Here is an 18926-nt window from a genome sequence, read left to right on the forward strand (position 1 = left end):
AAAGGAAAACAGGAATTTGATTCACTAAAAAATATTGTTGCTAAAAAAAGATTAATACAGAAAATTTGATTCTATTTCGTAATCAAGGAGTGCCAAAGAGTTCAAGAACAATTATTATTATTTATATCAAAATTTGATTACTTTTACAAACACGAAATTTTGTTAAATATGAGAAGTAATGTGACTATTTACTATAAATGAGAATAAAAATGACAGAAGTTGTAATTACAGAAAACGAAAATGTTGGGGACTCATACAAACAAAACACATATTTTACAACAAAACAATATATCAATTTGTGTACGTATCCAAACATTTCTTTTTTTAGGGATTGAAGCTTTTTTATCATTTGCGGTTAATCCTCCCACAAAAAATCAAGAATTTATCGTTGTTGTTTCTTATGGCACTTGCCTTGGACAAGCTCGCTGTTACGAAGACAGCGGTTTAAGCAGGAGGGGGAGCGTTTCTTGTTTTTAACGTTGCGCCAACTAGGGCCAAGAGTACGACTTAGCTACTCACGCATCATTCATTCGCTTGCACAACCCCTTTTTGTAGGACGGCACATTCATACATCTCACAGATAGAAAAACGGAAGAACAACCATGCCCAAACCGGGACTCGAACCCGCGACGTCCAGACCATGGGGAAGACGCGCTACCCCTATGCCAGGACGCCGGCAGAATTTATCGTAAATATTTGAATTGCTTTCTAACATGTAGGTAAATATACATTAAAAATTTAATATAAAAGGAAATCTGGTTTTATTAACGATATAAGCAATAATTTTTTTAACTTCACATTCTTTTTTAATCATCTAATTTCTCAGAATGATAGGATATTATTGTTTTACCTTCTTTCCTTCTTTATTGTAATTGGTTTCCATGGTTACATGACTATTGTTGGTCATAGTTACATTTAATATTGCTGCTATACATCATGAAATTTTGTGCTTTTTTTGCGCTTCGGAAATTCACTTCAGTAAAATATTCGTTTTTTTTTTTTTTATTTATTTAAGTTAGATTTTTTATGCTTTTTGTTTCAAATCTTAAAATTTCGAGTGATGTTTGGACATTTTAAATGACAATGCAAAATGTTCCAATTGCAAGAAGAGAATTACAAGAATATCTTAGAATTTTTTTAAATAAAATAATAATATCAACAAACAATGGCAACATTTCTTTTCTTCTGCAAAAACAGGAAACATAAACGATGTACCGAATTAAAGCAGAGCGATTATTTTACAGTCGTGAAAAAATAATAAGGTAAATTGGTGAAAGGCGCACTTGTCAAAAGTTCCATAAAGCATTCTTTCACAGATAAGAAAGATAAGCGAAACAAAAGAAGGACACTGAAACTCCCGGAAATTCCTGTATTTTCAATAAAGAATGCTTTATATATATATATATATATATATATATATATATATATATATATATATATATATATATATATATATATATATATATATATATATATATATATATATATATATATATATATATATATATATATATATATATAAACGATTGGTAATAACATATTATAAAAATAAAACTATGATCAGTATTTTAAAGTAAATTATTTGTCAGTTCATGCTCTGCGCTCGATTGAACTTTCTATTTGAAGCCTATTTCTTGGTTTCCTTTATATCTTCTATCCTCTGACTGGTTGTACTTTTTGGTGACAAATAATATCTAACGATATTTATTTTGCAATTTCATTAATTAGCTATGCGAAGCTTTCAATTCAATGCAAATGTGGAAACACCCAGTGAAACAATCTGAAATTCGTATAATTGTTTGTTTATACTGCGTTTAATGGTATATTATGAAATTGAAGGAATTACGAATTACGGAAGTCTTAATTTTACTACGCAGTTAATGATAGGAAAAAATATGCTATTGAATGATTTGATAGATGAGTTTGAATTACGTCTCAGTATTAAAATACATTACTATATATAGTATATCAAATTGAATGAAAAATATTATCGAAATAAAATTGTTAAAATTAAAAAGGTGAATTTTTGAGTATAAAACTATTTTTGTAAGACATGATCGTCAATTTCGGTAGGCAAGTCGTTACAATTACCCATTTGGCCCAAAATTCAGTTATTAAGCTTTCCGTTTGAAACATATTTCTGGATTTCTTTTGTACCTTCTTTCCTCTGACTGAATAAACTTTGGGGAGATAGGGCGGACCATCCCCAGAGCATTTCTAATGATATTTTGCAGTTCCATTAATTAGCTAAGCAAAGCAGTGGATTTAATGGTTTAATGGTTTAATGGAGCTGTACAAACTTTCAATAAAGCGGTCTGAAATGTTAATATAGTGATTTGTTTACATTTGACTGCCCCATTTGTCAATAAGTAATAAGAGCGCTTTCTGTGCCGCGTACTTCAGCGTTATATATATATTGTTACAAATCTGTAATTTTGCTATCCGGCACGAATAGTGTCATCCTAGAAAAACCGTTAAAACGTTTGTAAGATCTGTACTGTGCGTGCTGAGCTTGGCAACCATTTGGCGACTTGGCGATGAATTTGGCGAGTTTGGCGACTAAATGGATAATACCGGAAAGTTCGAGAAGTTTCACGATCCATCCAGTAATAACCGAGATACACCGAGGTACGCCCTGAGACCCGCCTCCCGGAACTATAAAAGACGAGCACTCTGAAGCTGGGAAGAAGTCGTGTGTATCGTCAGAAGTGGTGTGTGAGAGATTTTGAGAGGATTAGACAGCAAGAAATCAAGGTGCTGAACTAGCGATTAAATGTGCTGCGTCATTACGTTTAATTGACGGTATTTGTAGTAGAAAAAATTTGTAACAATATATATATATATATATATATATATATATATATATATATATATATATATATATATATATAGCAGTTCAGCACTAGCTCGCGCTTCACACTCCGCCGTTGCTTCGCTATCTTCTCGGAGACTCGTTACTTGTCTACAACGATTCAATTCACCCCTGCAGCTTGTGACTGCCGGCCTTTTATAACTCCCGGGAAGCTGGCCTAGAAGGTTCTGGGCGTATCTCAGTTCCTATTGGTCGGATCCTTAAAATTATCGAAGTTTCCAGCATTATCTATTTTGTCGCCAAATGGTCGGGATCACTGGATCGGTATCCGAGCAGCATTTACTACAGATGATTGTAAATCGGTCTTTTCTGTGATAGAACTAACCGCGCTGAGAAGCAATTTTGCAGGCTTGTAACAATATATATATATGCCGTAGCGTGTCCAAAGAGAGACACTTTTGAAAATTTTAAGCTTTGCTTTATTTCATCTCTGTAGGTATAATTTATGTAAAGGAGAGAAGCGACAAGATATGTCAATTTATAGCGCGACACAAATATGCTCCCCGTTGATTTTATACTATAAGATTCCGATAGAGATTTTTTTGACATGTCGATTTAGATAAGGGAAAAATAGGTATCTTTTAAAAGAATTTGCTTATCATGACAGATTTTTATCCCTTCACTCGGAGCGTGGGAACTTGCTGATTAAAGTAGTTTTACAGAGCTCGCGTAGGATTAATTAAATAAAAAAGATGTAAATGAATCAGGAAATAAAGAGACCAATTTAGAATGAAGTTAATATGGGTTAAATTAAGAAAAAATGTGGAAATTAATTAGGGTTTTAATTATATATATATATGTGTGTGTGTGTGTGTGTGTGTGTGTGTAATGATATTTTAAACTTTTAATTTCAATTTAATTAATTTCCAAGGTTTTATCTTAATTTAGCCCATAATAATTTCATTCTAAAATATTCTCTTATTTCTTGATCCAATTCCACTTTCTCTACTTAATTAATTCAAAAGAAGCTTTATAAAATTGCTGAATCTGCTAAACGCCAACATATTCACACGCTTTGCGTGAAGGGATAGAAAAACTGTCCAGTAAGCACATTCTTTCTTAAAAGATCCCTGTGTTTCCCTTACATGTGATTGACATGCGTCAGAAATCCCTATCAGAATCTTATTAATATATTAGCACTATGAAGAAATATTTTTCCTATCAAAATCTCAGGTTATATAAGACGAGGGATAATTTATTTCTCTCTTCTTCCCCACTTCTGCTTTTATGCCGGGCTGTGGCGGACGTGCCGTGTCCGCGCCTTCTTGTAAATAATCATGCGTGCTTCTCCTATATGAAATAAAACGTCACGAAATCAAAAGTCTTTTCACTGTCTAGAAAACTGCATTCTGCTTAACATAAAATAATGCTTATATATATATATATATATATATATATATATATATATATATATATATATATATATATATATATATATATATATATATATATATATATATATAGAGAGAGAGAGAGAGAGAGAGAGAGAGAGAGAGATTATGTCAATATAATAGTTGAATCATTAGCTTCTCGAGTGTCCCAGATAGTCATGTATTTATTGCATAACAATGTCAGCGGAAGAATGGGTGAAGGACTTGGAATGCAATTATATTAGGAAGTCTTTCATCTTTCAGTTAGTAATGAAAGTGAACTATAGAATGGAATTACACCTGAATTTATTGTCGTAATTAATTACACCATGATTTAAGTTATAAGGATTAACTTTCAATCATATTTAATGATTTCCATATGCATTGTCTAACTTATATTTGCTTAGCTATGTCAATATGACAGTCGTAATGAATTCCTTATTTCATAACTATGTTGAATAAAATATTGCATTCAGACAAATATTTAAAAATCACTATACTCACTTTGGTGATATTTTGTAAGACTGATCCAAGAAATGGCAAAGGTTTCACAAATGGAACTTTCCTTTTTTGCCAGAAATCAAAGTTCCTCGTAGAAAACCTAAGAAAGTGAAATTTGAGAATTGGTGAAAAACATTTTTAGATTTGTCGGATTATTTGCTCATTAATGTTAATACTAATATTTTTTATAATAAATAAAATGTAATCTATTAAATCGCCATCCATGAAAAAATACATTTTACATAGAGAATGGTCAGTTTTTGTAGCCACAAAAGCAAGTAAGCCTCATGATTCTATAGCATATCTTATTTTGAGCTTATCAATGGGATCTATAAAAGTTATTTAAAAGTTAAATAAAGCTATTATTTTGCATCCGAAATTATTTTACATAGAATGAAAGCACTGTAATTCTACTGAAGAATTCATATTAAAAAGTTCGGATTGTTCAACTCTTTCAACAACTGCGTGGCCCCGTAAAGTATATAGAGACGTAATTATTTCCCAAAACCAAATTTTAATCGGAAATTAATCATTTTAATGATTTATGTAATTGAATCTCAACAATGTTGTATGGTAAAGATATGGAAATAAAAAAATTTAAAAATACATTCTAAATTCTAGCTCAAGACATCGAATTACGATAATGTTGTCCATCTGTCTTTATTTTATTTTTAAAGTTTACTTCTAATTATAGCTACGGTAAAGTGTGCACAAAAAATATATTAAATATCATCGCAATACGCATGCATATAAACTAGGTTACTAAAAAAATGAAAAATGTTATTTCAAAATATACTTTTTTATTATAAAAATTTAATACGATATTTAAAAATTGTTTAATTTACTAAAATTGTGGAAATAAAGTTGATATAATTGAAAATCTGATTTTTTGAATTCTAAAGCTATGAAAAAAGGATTTTTATGCTTATATGCTCCGCGGTTCTTGAACAAAAAACTTTACAATTAAAAATAATAATAATAATAACAACAAAATCTAATTAAAATATTGCAAAATTTTTTCCTTTTTGAACAGCTACTAGCAAAAAATTGCCACATTTTATAGTTTGATTCTAGTTGTCAACCCTGTAGAGTAGTTTGACAAATTCTTTCATCACTTATTTTACAATTTGTAGATAGTGTGCCCGCCTATAAGCATTATATTAAGCAAAACTATATTTTATTAATGTAAACATTTTTCAAAATGTTTATTAACTATTATGTTATTATATGTTATGTTCTTCATATCTTATAACTTAATTTACGTTAGTTCATCTAGATAATATTTATTATTTAATTGAGTTATTTCCAGATATATTATCTCGATATAACCAGAAGCAATTAAATTGAATTTGAACACAAGTTGAGTAGAAACTTATGAATAATATTAATATATCTAAATAAATATTTTTTAATATAATCTTAAAGCACATAAAAGTATTTCATAATTTTCAATATTAATAACTAGTAATGCATATAATAAAAATTTTATATTTGAAATAAATGTTGTTAAGTTTTAGAAAGCTGAGGTCTTCATATAACAGCCCTAAGAAGAGAAAAATTCTAAATAGGTTAACCACAATGATAAAGATGTAAATATTGTAACATTTCCCGTTTCCCAGTACTGATAAGACATTTACAGCCAACTGTGTCGTCGCTGTTACTTACTAAACTCCTCGAGATAGCCAGATGGTGGATCTTTTCACCTGGGTGGTCTCGCATCTATTCATTAGCGACTACAGTGAAAGACCACATATAGGAATTCCTCGTCCAAGAGATATTGAGAGTACCTTCAAAGAGAAAGGGGTGTCCAAACATCTGGATGCTAAATGTTTCTCATTGTGAAAGGACTATGATAACTCCGTGTTCCAGAATAGTCAGTTATGAAAGGTGCATCGCACAAAGGACCTTCCCACAACCGACTGACGACACTGAGAGAGCATAGTGCTGAACCCCGATTAGCCGAAAGAGAGCTCAAATGATCAATGTAAATTAAGAGGTGGAGAATGTCGCCGAAATAAAGAGCGGAGATTTTTTTTTAGAAGAGAAGAAACGAATTGCAGGCAGACTGTTGGACTACGCCCACGAGTCCGGAGAACTACCCCTGGAGTGGTCTTGTTGACTAACAACCTGTGAGTTCCCTGTGGTGTTGTTTCTCCGGATTCATGGAGAACTGAGTTTCAAGAAAATCTTCAACTTCGACTGTTGTGTCTCCTACTACAGGTGTAAATAACTATTTATTTAACCAAGATCAGAACAAGTTGTTCTTTTGTATATATAGGGCTGTAAAATAAAGAATTGTCTGGAAATTCTACTTCGTTATTTGATCAGTCAAGACATTACAATATAATCCTATTTACAGTCAACTTGAACAATTATGAACTGAAGTAACATGACAAATTTTTGAATGAATTCAAGAATGCTGACAGCTTTCAAGTAAATAAAAACTAATGAAAGGAAATCCAATTAGCCTTTGAAGTTTGTTTCAGAAAATAAATTAAATCCTCTCGCCTTAAGGAATAGTTAAAAATAAATCATTTATAGTTTTTGAATTTAAAGAAGTTTTCAAAATAATAGTAGCATTATAAATAACAAAATAAAGTAGTAACAAGACCAATTTTTGAATGAATCCAAGAGTGCTGACCACTCTCAAGTAAATAAAAAGTAATGAAATAAAATCCAATTAGTCCTTGAAGTTTGTTTAAGAAAAAAAGTCCTCTCACCGTAAGGAATAGTTAAAAATAAATCATTCATAGTTTTCGTATTTAAATAAGTTTTCAAAATAAGAGATATGTTCATTTCTAAATCTTTTAGTTTTTTTCCTATTATAAATGAACACGGATAAATCATGCGTATTATTTAAAGTTTTGCAATCATTATCAGATGAAAATCTTTTCTTCCTGATACCAATTTGTTTAATTTAACCGTCCACTTTTAAAAAGGAATTATCGTTTATTTTTTATTTTTTTATTCCTGGCCCTTTTCTATCTATTGAATATTTTCAGTTATTAGCAATGATGTAATAAGGATAGTTATTGTTTTCTGACATCTTTCTGATACCCACAGAACAGATTATATCAAGGTTATATATATATATATTCAGGGTTATTTAAAGCAGTTGTATCTATTATTGATTTAATTCTAAACAGTATGAGATATATAGTAACAAATACTGTTATCTTATGAAGACAACTGCATTTTCTACGTTCTGTCAAAATGAACAAAATATTCTGGTTTCAGAGCTGTGCTTTGAAAAAAATTTAAATGATTCAATCCATCTTTCCGTTGTCCTTTTTTTTTTTCTTCTTTCGTTTAAGCCCTTGCCAACAAAAATAATCTAATCATTTTCATTCAAGGTCTTCAGTACTTTGACATCCATCAACTTAACCTTTTTGCATTCAGAAGATAACAATCTTTGTTACTATATATTTCATACTGTAAATAACTCGTATTACTCATATAATATATATGTTCATACATATAAATAATGTTAATACATATATGCATAATACTTACATAATAATACATAATACTCATATATGTTCATACATATGAATAACTCATATTATGCATATTAAATGTCTATTTTTCTAGTAGGCAATAAAAAAGAAAGATAAATTTTGAAAACGATAAAGATGAAAGAGGAAATTTTTGTTTGTATTCATAATATTTGGTTCATGACTTGAAATGGTTGCAAAGGCAATATAGTGCAGTAGTTCATTGCATTTCAGACACTGTGATGTAGATTCTTGGCAATTGATACCCATTCTGTTGTCACATGTATATTCTTCCTGTAGCAATTAAATCTTCAAATTCCCTTCCCGTGTTTTCATTTCGGTCGTGCCGTAAACTTAGCCTTAGTCTCCCTTGCGTGCAACAGTAAACGGATTAATGATGGTCATAGAAAATGCTTCACATAGTATTGAAACGGACTAAATGTGCTCACAGAAAAAACTTTGCATAGTAGTGAAACGAAAAAGTGTTCACAGAGAATACTTCACAAAATATTAAAATGAAAAGGTACGCATAGCGAATGCAACACGTATTAGTGAAACGGTATAAATGTGCTCTTTGAGAAAACTTCATTTAGTAATGAAACGGATTAAGATGCTCACAGAGAATGTTTCACATAATATTGAATCGGAAAAGTGCTCATAGAGAATGGTTCACATTCTTAAAATGGACAGGTACTCATGGAGAATGCTTCACATAATATTGAAACGGTGCTCATAGAAAATGTTTCACATAGTAGTAAAATGGTCTGAAGGTAATCATAGAGAATACTTCACATAATAGTGAAACGAACTAAGGATGCTCACATAGAACGCTTCACGTGTTAGTGAAACGAAAAGGTGCTCACATGAATTGCTTCACATAATATTGGAACAGAAAACTGCTCATTGCGAATACTTCATATAATATTGAAATGGATTGCTCCAGCGTACCTTTCACAAAGTAGCGGAATGAAAAAGTGCTCATATAGTATGCTTCACATAATATTGAAATGAGGCTCGTCGAAAATGTTTCACATAATATTGAAATGATTTAAATGTGCTTACAGAGAATGTTTCACATAGTAGTGAAACGGATTGAAAGTAATCATAGAGAATGCTTCACATAATATTGAAATTGACTCAAGGTGCTCATAGAGAATGCTTCACATAGTAGTAAATCGAAGTACTACATGAATGTTAATTACGTGATCAAGAGAATTAAAGAATGGCAATTATTATACATCTTAAAATATATTTTTCTACCTTTCTGATTTTTTTCCCCATGCTATTGTTTTCCTCTTTCCCTAAAGAACTCAGAAGACGGAAGTTTCTTGATATTGTTTTGAAACTTTCGTGACAGATCGATAAGACGCAGGAAAAAAAAAACATTTCGTTTGTTAGTATCCGATAAGAAATTTTACTTAAAATATACAACGCAGTTAGTTGAACGTATTCGGATAAGGATGAAATCAAGATGATACATAATAGATTAAAATTTGATCCGATTAATTACAATTTATTTAAGGTTTGTAGTTATTTCTATTTATTTGTTTATTGAAAATGTGGACAAACAAGAAATTAATTACTATTGATTAAACTTTAATGGGAATGAAGAAAACTTTCATTTTTATTTTTTCACCTTGATATCTGATTTCGATTTCATCTCATTATGAATTAATTTTATTCGATGCAGTTTTGTTTATTAGATTAAAAAATATAATTATCAGATAAACGCCACCAGGAATGGTTTCTCCATCATTTTCTCTCATACTCTCTATTAAGCTTATTATGCCAGAGAACGCCTTACATGACATAAGACTTCGTATTTACAATTTGCATGTACAATTTGACTGGTCTGTTGAGTACAAAGTTACGAAATATTAAACTATGGCATAAAACTTTGTATTTACAATTTGTATGTAAAATTTGACTGGGCTGTTGGGTACAAAAGTTACGAAATATTAAACTATGGGATAAATTTAGCATTTTTACTGAATCCATCAGGTTATCCTTGGCGAGTTATTTGGCGATTAATCCATGGCAGGCGTTAATATTATTCAAAGGAAATTTGTGTTTTAGACACGTTTTTTTTCATCGATTGAAACAAAAATTTGAAACAAAACTGAATTTTTAGTCATAATATCCCATAATAAATTTTGATATATTTATGTGCTTTCGATTTTGAATCATCGCGTTTATGTGTTTCCGATAGTGCAGACAACAAATAGTCAACCCGTAGTTAGGTTTAGCTCAACATTTGACAGATGTCTATACTATAGACAAATCTGCTTATCGAATTTCATTTATCTAGCTATGAATTTTGCAATGATCGTGTAACTTAGATTCGAACATCTAGACAAATGGACTTCCTCTCAACAGATTTTATTTAAAATTTGTTAGAAATCTGCAACTTTAGTGTAAAGTTGCTAAAAAATATACATCAAAATATTTTTTAGTTACTTTTGTCATAGAAAGACAGACGGACATTTTCCAAAAATGTGTTTTTCGACAAAATCACGGGTTTGAATTTTTTGACGATTACTACACTACATATACGAGAAAATAAAAATAAACTTAATTCTCATTTTAAAAAATCATTATTTTTAAAATACAATTTTATTAGTCCCAATCTAAGAGCTGCAAGACTTAATAAGCAATTTTCTACTGACTTATAAAAAATGGAAATTCCTATAACATGTTCACCTAGTTTTCCTGTCACTGGAAAACCATGTAGATAAACCAGATCTTAAATATAATTTTATTGTACTTTTTTTTACCAGCTCACACAATTTTCATACGCACATTTTGAAGTTTCAACTTCCAATAAAGTGGTTATAATTGTAAATGCTCCCAACTTACCAATAAAGGAAAACTGAAGTTATTCCGACCAAGAAAGTGACCAGAATCGGCCCGTACAAGAGTTCTAAGCCCAGCATGATTGATAAAACTGCAAAGGCAAAAGCAGAGCGTCGAAAATGATCCGTTTGACGTGCGTAGGAACCAATTACATATAATGTGTTCCTTGAGTTGATCGTGCTGGGAATTCAAGGCCTTCTTTTATTAAATAAAAACAGAGATAAAAATGTTATCCGAAATTATCTTTTAGATTTTTGCTGACGTAGTCTTTTTTATTTAAAAAATCATCGTTAAAAGATAACATTAATGCAGAATTTGTTTTTGGTAAGCACTGTAACAATTAGTTACACGAGCCATTGAGTTTCAGAATAAAGCAGCAAAATTCTCTTATCGTCTAAACTGTGCTGTTTGCACAACTGATTGAAATCTATACGAATGTTTTTATCAGATTATGTCACATTTCACACTTAGGGTCTCAGCTTTCATTTTATCTGGACTCACGTTTTTCAAACAAATTGTGTAAAGATATACTGAACGGGTTGTGAAGGTAAATTAATAAAGAATTGTCAGTATGTTTTGGATTTTTGTCAGTTACACAATTTGATGATAGTTTTAAATTTAGAATATTCAACTGTTTACACTTAACTCGAATAAGGATGTTGCTCTGAATTCTGTCAATTTTTCCCATCTTGAATTTTTGTGTAACTTAAACAATTCATTACACAATATGGCGATCATTTTTTAAGCCTTTAATATTATATTATTTACAAATAATACCAATTAGGATGTTTCAAGTCCTTTCAGATTTACAGAATTGAAAGCTCCCACTGGAGAGGGGGGGGGGTCACTTCAAAAATGAGGATGAGAAGCTTCTGGTATGGTGGTCGGTTCTCACGACCCTTCTAGGTACATTAAAGGAGGTTTGACTATTTTCCATCGATTATGGGACGTACTTCTAATGGGAAGGGTTGTACCGTGGCCGGTGATGGCCCTAGGACTCTTCCAACCAGTGTTGCTGTCGTGGCGTCCGGTCATTCAGTTTCTTTTTCATGTGACTCATAGCGGATCGGAGTAGTCAGTTTATGATTACAGGACTTAAAATCATTATCAATCCAAATATGAGTGACCAAATAATAAAAACTGTACAACTCAAAACATTTAATAGAAAGGGAGAAGAAATTTGGTAATTTGACTTGGAGAAGAAATTTAAGCAATTATTTAATTAAAATTCAGACACTTCACAGTGGAAAAATATAAAATAATTCGAAAAGCGAGAATAGAAGAGACTCTATTTTCAAAGGGGGGGGGGACTAAAAGGAGAATCTATGGTTTGGTTCCATCGCTACTTCGATGTTAATTAGAAGAAAAGAGAATGACTTCGTTATCGGAAACAAATTTTATTAGTTTTCTAATCTTAACCTTTGAAAATAGATTGGTGAGAATTCTTTCCCATTCAGAATTGTTTTATTTTGTTCGAAGATTTGGCTAAGTGAAATTGTTGTGACGTGAACTTATTCAGAACTTTAAAATAACAGTTAATATCGTTTTTCTTCTTTATTTAGCGTTTTTGAAATGGCAACGAAAAGAAGTTTCAGTTTCTGTTGCTCTTAAAATGCAAATTATGTATAGTTGTAAGAGCTGTAATAAAGATTTTTTTTGTTCTTTTGCAAATATAATTTCTGTTCTTTGCCACTTTGCTAGGATTACATCCTAAGTAGGCTAATTTTGATTACATATTGTTTTTTAGAAGTCATAATTTTGTATTTTATGAAATCTAGAAATTCAACAATTGCTCCGTTCACAAAGTCAGAAGTATATTATGAAAAGCTCTGAATGGATCGTGAAATTTAAGCTTTTAAAAAATCAATGTCTAGAATATGAGAAAAGATACTTGGCAATCCACATCATCCCAAAACAGTTCAAGAAATAAGCAAAATAATGTCCATATCAGTTTTATTTTATGCATACTATTAATAAAGAGGATAGTTTAGTTATATTAACGTCCCGTTTTAAAGCAACACTAGGGCTATTTCGGGACGGGCCTCGTAATTTTGAACCATGGTCAGATGACGAGGACTACACCTGAGCTGGCACCCCCTCTCCACACCACGCCACACTAGCGGGAGGACGTTTGGCCCGGACGTTTAACGTGCACCAGACCCGCTTACACGACGGTTCTTCGGTGGAATCAGATCTCAAACCTGAAACCCTTCGGTTCCGAAGCCGAGACCATACCATTAGGCCACCAGACCCATTAATAAATAGGAAGAACTGAAACTACGCCTTTTTTAATTTGCTAAATTTAAAAAGAAAAATAAACCATATCTTCATATTATATCATGAACGAAGAAAGGTTAGCATGACATAATGGGTGGCAACAATGAAAACGACCAGAATTTTTTCGCAACAGTAGAATATAGAGATGTAAAATAAGCTTAAAATTATTTTCAGAAATGAATTAAAAATAGTCGAAAAAACTCAGAACAACTGTTAAATTGGTGTCATAGAGAAGATAATTTTTCTGAATTTTAAGACGATATAAAAATTATGTTTGTACTACAATATTTTCGGCAATTATCACTGGAAAACAGCAAAATTTCGCTTCATTTTTAATTAATGAAAATTATAATTAAAAGTTTAAAAAAATATTTCTGAAAAATATATTCTCACCTTTCAGTTTGTCAGTCCTAGTTAGTTCTAAATTAAATAGTCTGGCCTGTAAAGCATCAACACGCATATCTGACTCCCAATCCTAATGATTGAATGTCATTGAGGAACACAATTTTATTTGAAAATTATGATAATATTCCAAAAAACTTAACTTGCATTCATAAACAGTTTGGTTAGCAAAACAAAATATAAATTTTTTTTTTAAATTCAATGAAAATTTATGTTTAACCACATCATTTCATTAAATGACTAATATTTTGGGGGTTACTTTAAATATTTCTAAGTTTAGCATGATTTTTACAAGTCTTTAAGTCATGGGAATGTTTACTTTCTTATTTTTTCTTTATTAATAAACAAGTGTAAAATTGTATGGCATGATAAATTTATAAATGATGTCCTTTTTGTAATCCGTTCATTCGCTTATCCGGTCCTTTCAGAAGTCGGATGTTATCATAAACGCGAGTGGGAGTTTTAAAGGAAACTAAGTCACAGTGGGGCGATGTCAGTCATATTGAAGCCACGCAAATAATAGGCTATTACCTTTTTTATAACGTCTGTTTTCTATAATGTATTTTGTTCTTTTATTAATCCTGCAATTCTCTTTATATTCTGTCTTACCGAAAGGCTGCTATGAATGTTATTGTTAGCGTAGGACATTCATTGAATACCTGATTATTTCATTAACTAACTGGTCAAATCATTTACTCACGTATTCTTTGATTTAATTAGTTATTTCCTAAAATAGCAATCTATGCTCCTTTAAAATATCAAATAACCATCATAATCCATCCCTTTCGTTAGTATTAGCTACTATATTTCAATATACATTGGGATTTTATCTCAAGTTCCGATTAAAAATGGTTGTAAAGTTAGAAGTTAAAAAAAATAAAAGATTCACATGAAATGCAGTATTAATCCACATATATAAAACAAAAAATATTTATTTCAGTGACAATATTCTATGCAATTCCTATTGCTATTTTAATAATTCCTGTTGTTACAAAATTCGTATAATTTGAATAAATTGTTTATTTTATGTATTAATTATCTATTATTATTATTTGATTTGTATATTATATATATAAATATAAATGTGCGTGTGTGTGTGTGTTTAAACATAATTTTTAAGCAGAATCAGAAAAGAGAAGACATTTTCAAATTTTAAACTTCACTTTTATTACATCCCGGAAGGTATAATTGTGAGATTTGAGTGAGATTTTGATAGGCATTTCTTTATACGTGTCGATTTAGGCAGGGGAATCTAGGTATCTTTTAAAAATAATTCGCTTAATGAGACAACTTTTTTATTCCTTCACTCGGAGTATGGGAACTTGCCGACTTCAGCAATTTTAGAATTCGTGTTGAATTAAAAAAGGTGGAATTGGATCAGGAAATAAGAGAACATTTTAGAATGAAGTTAATATGAGTGAAATTAAGCTAAAAATTAGGAAATTAATTAAGTTTAAATAAGATTTTAAAATTATATATAAAGATCCCTTGGAACTCTCATTCTAGAATCTAAGAAGATATATTTTAGCTGTAGGAGAAACATTGGATTTCCAAGTTCAAGATTTTTGAGGAAATTGAATTTTATTTAAAGACATAGACAATATCAAAAGAAGGCAATCTAAAAGCTCTTTTTAATTAACCTTTAACCTTGTTTTACTACTTGATATAGACCCCCAGTGGGGCACCTCGAAATGATGATGAGATGCTTTCGGTATGGTGGTTAGATCTCGCCACCCTGGTGTGTACATAAATAGGTGGGAGATCTGGCTCCTCCCGTCGATGACAGGATGTACTTCCTTCGGGAAGGGTTGTACCGTGGCCAGTGATGACCCTTAGGACTCAACCACAGTTCTCGCCAATGTTGCTGCGGTCCGGTCATTCAGTATTATTTATTCGGGTGCCTTCGGGCGGGTCGAAGAGTCAGTGATATGACTTCACTACTTGATATAATTACTCACTTGGAGTCTTAATATTTACTGCTATTAAAACAGAAATTCAAGCCATTTCAAGTTCAAATAATGGGCAAGTGCGAAATAAATTGTATTAAAGAATGCCAACTCGGATATGAATAAACATACATTTAGAAATTATTTTTGCTGTAATTTCTTTATTTATTATTTGCAGAAATTATTTTTAGTTTAAATCGGATTTTGTGACCCGCATTCATATGCGTTCTAAGTGGGTAAACAAATATGCAAACTCTATAGTGTTTAGGGTTTGAGCCTCCTGAAATGATAACAATGGTTAACAGGGGGAAAACGCTTAAATTCCTGACAATATAAATTTAAAAAGAGGCCAAAAATCTGTAATTAGAAAATACAAAATTAAAAGGAAATGCCCGTTGAAGAATTTAAAAAAAAAATGGCTTTGAAGCTAGTGCGCTAAAATATATATTAAAGCAATAAGAACTAACAAATCTAACAAATAAAATAAAATCCTTTTCAGCGAAGAGCTAAAAAGTTTAAACTCCATGGGGGATCTTCTATAGCCCCATAGATTACTATGGTGATTAGAAAAATCGTTGCGTAGGAATGAAATTTGTCACTGGAAAGCTAGTTTTTGAAGTTTTAAATGGCGTAAAAGACATACGTGTCTAATGGGATGGATGTCAAAGTCAAAGCCTAACAAAGAATTACGAGAATGCACACATTTTACTATGAACCATTCCTTTGCAGAATAAAAATCTTCAAAAAGTATTAATCTCAAGTTCCAGAAACAAATAGTACTTCAATGCGTTTAAGAGTTATCGTTTTCATACACAGTTATATATATATATATATATATATATATATATATATATATATATATATATATATATATATATATATATATATATATATATATATATATATATATAATTACTTGAGGAGGTTTAAAACTTAAATTCATAAAATTCTCGAGGTCGAAATTTTTTTGGCAGTTAAAATACTGTTTCTTTGTATATTTCGTAAATAAGAGTTAAAAAAAAAAAGAAATAGATTGACAATACCCATAATGATATAACTGTATTTATTGTAATGAAGCATGGAGTTGGTAGACACATCCCACCGCCAACACTACCATACGCCATCCTACCTATCCACAAAGCGATTTCACGGTTTTATACTGAAAACTCTTTGGTTCAAAAGCTGCTATTCAGTGCATTTCTATAGGTTGGTTGAGTTGTGTTTTCTGGCGCAAGAGTCATATTTGACTAAGCTGCGTCAAGATTCTTATAGAAAAACTACTTATTGCAATGGTTCTCAAGACAAGACTTCGGGAAAATTTCTTCAGTTCTTCAACAACCATGGTCCCTAGAACCCAAAACCACCCGGCGTTCAAAAGTTATATATAAGTATTTATCCATATATATATGAAATATAACGCTTTGCCCATATTATCTTGTTAATAGGATAATTAGAATAATTTTGTTTGGATTTTAACCGGCTTGGAATGTGTTGTTGGAAATGTAAAAATCTCGAACGAGTTCGTAAATGTCCCATTTAGCTCAAACGGAGGGGAAATGATGGCGGGTGAAATTTTCATTTCGCTATAACTTTAATTTTTGAGGATACAAAAATAAATCCTATTAGCCAATTAACACTTCATTAAGGTGAACAACTGTTGTCTTTAAAGTTTTTCGATAATTGCAATATTATAGAAGTTGGGAGCTAAAAAGTGATTTTCAAATCCTAATTTTGACTTTTTCTATCATCAACAATTTACGTTGCCAGACAGTAACTTAGATTTAACCCTTTCTAGGGCCGTGGGAAGTATGCTTCCCACCAAATTTATCAATCTTTGTATGAAATTATGTAGGTTGGCATAAGTTCTGAGAAGTTTTTTTAGTAAGTCAGAAACTTAGATGCTTCAGTTCTTTATCTCAGACAAAATGATGTGTCTTGATTTGTTACTTAATTATTAATTAACCAAATTAATTAATTAATCAAATTAAATTTATCTAAAAAGCTAAATGAATCCCTTTTCTTATTCTCATTTCAAGCCTAAAATATTTTAACATAATATGACTAGAAAAAAATGCCCCTTTAAAGGGTTAAAGGAATCTACCTTTGCCTTCCAGCTTGCCGAGAGAAATTTATTATTTTCAATTATTTTATTTATTTTCAATTTACGTTAAAGTTATATGGAATGATAATCTATTTCGTACTTGGACATAACAAAATTTGAATAATGAACAATTGGATCATCAAATTCTTTACATGGAAGAAACTCGTAATTGTTATATTATATATATATATATATATATATGTAATGATATTATAACTCTAATTTCAATTTAATTAATTTTCAAGATTTTATCTTAATTTAGGCCACAGTAACTTCATTCTAAAATATTTTCTTATTTCGTGATCCAATTCCACTGTCTCTACTTAATTAATTCAAGAGAAGCTTTGTTAAGTTGTTGAATCAGCTAAAATCTAATTTTCCCACACTGCGCGTGAAGAGATAAAATACCGCTGATCAGGCAAATTCTTTTTTAAAAGCTCCCTGTGTTTCCCCTACCTTGTCCACGAGTGTAACGAAAATCCCTATCGAAATCTCATAATACATTAGCACTGTAAAGAAATGTTTTCCCTATCAAAATCATAGGTTATATAAGACCAGGGATAAAATGTCAAAGAGCTTTTCCCTCATTTCCTTTTCTGTGTCGCTCTGTGTGTTCATCGCTTGTACATATGCTTGCTTCTTCAAAATGAAATAAAACGACGTCACAAAAATTAAAAGTATCTTCACTGTCTTCAAACTGCATCATGCTTCACAACAAATAATGTTACATATTTGTGAGATAGAAAAAAAAAGACGAATTTCTTATTATAGCAATTTTTGGAACTGGAGAAAGCTATGACGTTTGATGTAATGCAATGAAGATATAAAATAAACGAAGACTAAACAAATAAAGACTTTTTTATTATACAAATCAGCAGTCTAAGACTTGACTGACATATCTTCTAAAGAGTCCGAAAAATATAACATTGTTAAGTGTATAAGTAGATTGAGAAAGAACCCATTCTCTTCGCACCACATTCCGTACAGCACAAAGTTGCACACAAAGCCGAAAGAAAAAAAAAATGTCCAGTTAAATTCCGTTTGTAGACACACTTTATACATTTCAAAAGGAATTCAGTAGAATTTTATGAAGAATAACATTTTTGTACG

The 18926-nt window shown here is 30.8% G+C and overlaps 1 protein-coding gene across 1 annotated transcript in view; it reads right to left on the reverse strand.

Moving 5' to 3' along the window:
• The window catches only part of LOC129980728 (uncharacterized), an 84634-nt gene extending 73211 nt beyond the window's left edge, over window positions 1-11423 (reverse strand). Inside the window, exons 1-2 of the mRNA XM_056091110.1 lie at window positions 11094-11423; window positions 4747-4843 (exon numbers count right to left, since the gene is read on the reverse strand). Of these exons, the coding sequence (XP_055947085.1) occupies window positions 4747-4843; window positions 11094-11170 (174 nt within the window). The 5' untranslated portion in view covers window positions 11171-11423. The remainder of the gene's footprint in view (window positions 1-4746; window positions 4844-11093) is intronic.
• Window positions 11424-18926: the final 7503 nt, after the last annotated feature.

Source organism: Argiope bruennichi, chromosome 8 (assembly GCF_947563725.1).
Source record: "Argiope bruennichi chromosome 8, qqArgBrue1.1, whole genome shotgun sequence".
Taxonomy (NCBI): Eukaryota; Metazoa; Arthropoda; class Arachnida; order Araneae; family Araneidae; genus Argiope; species Argiope bruennichi.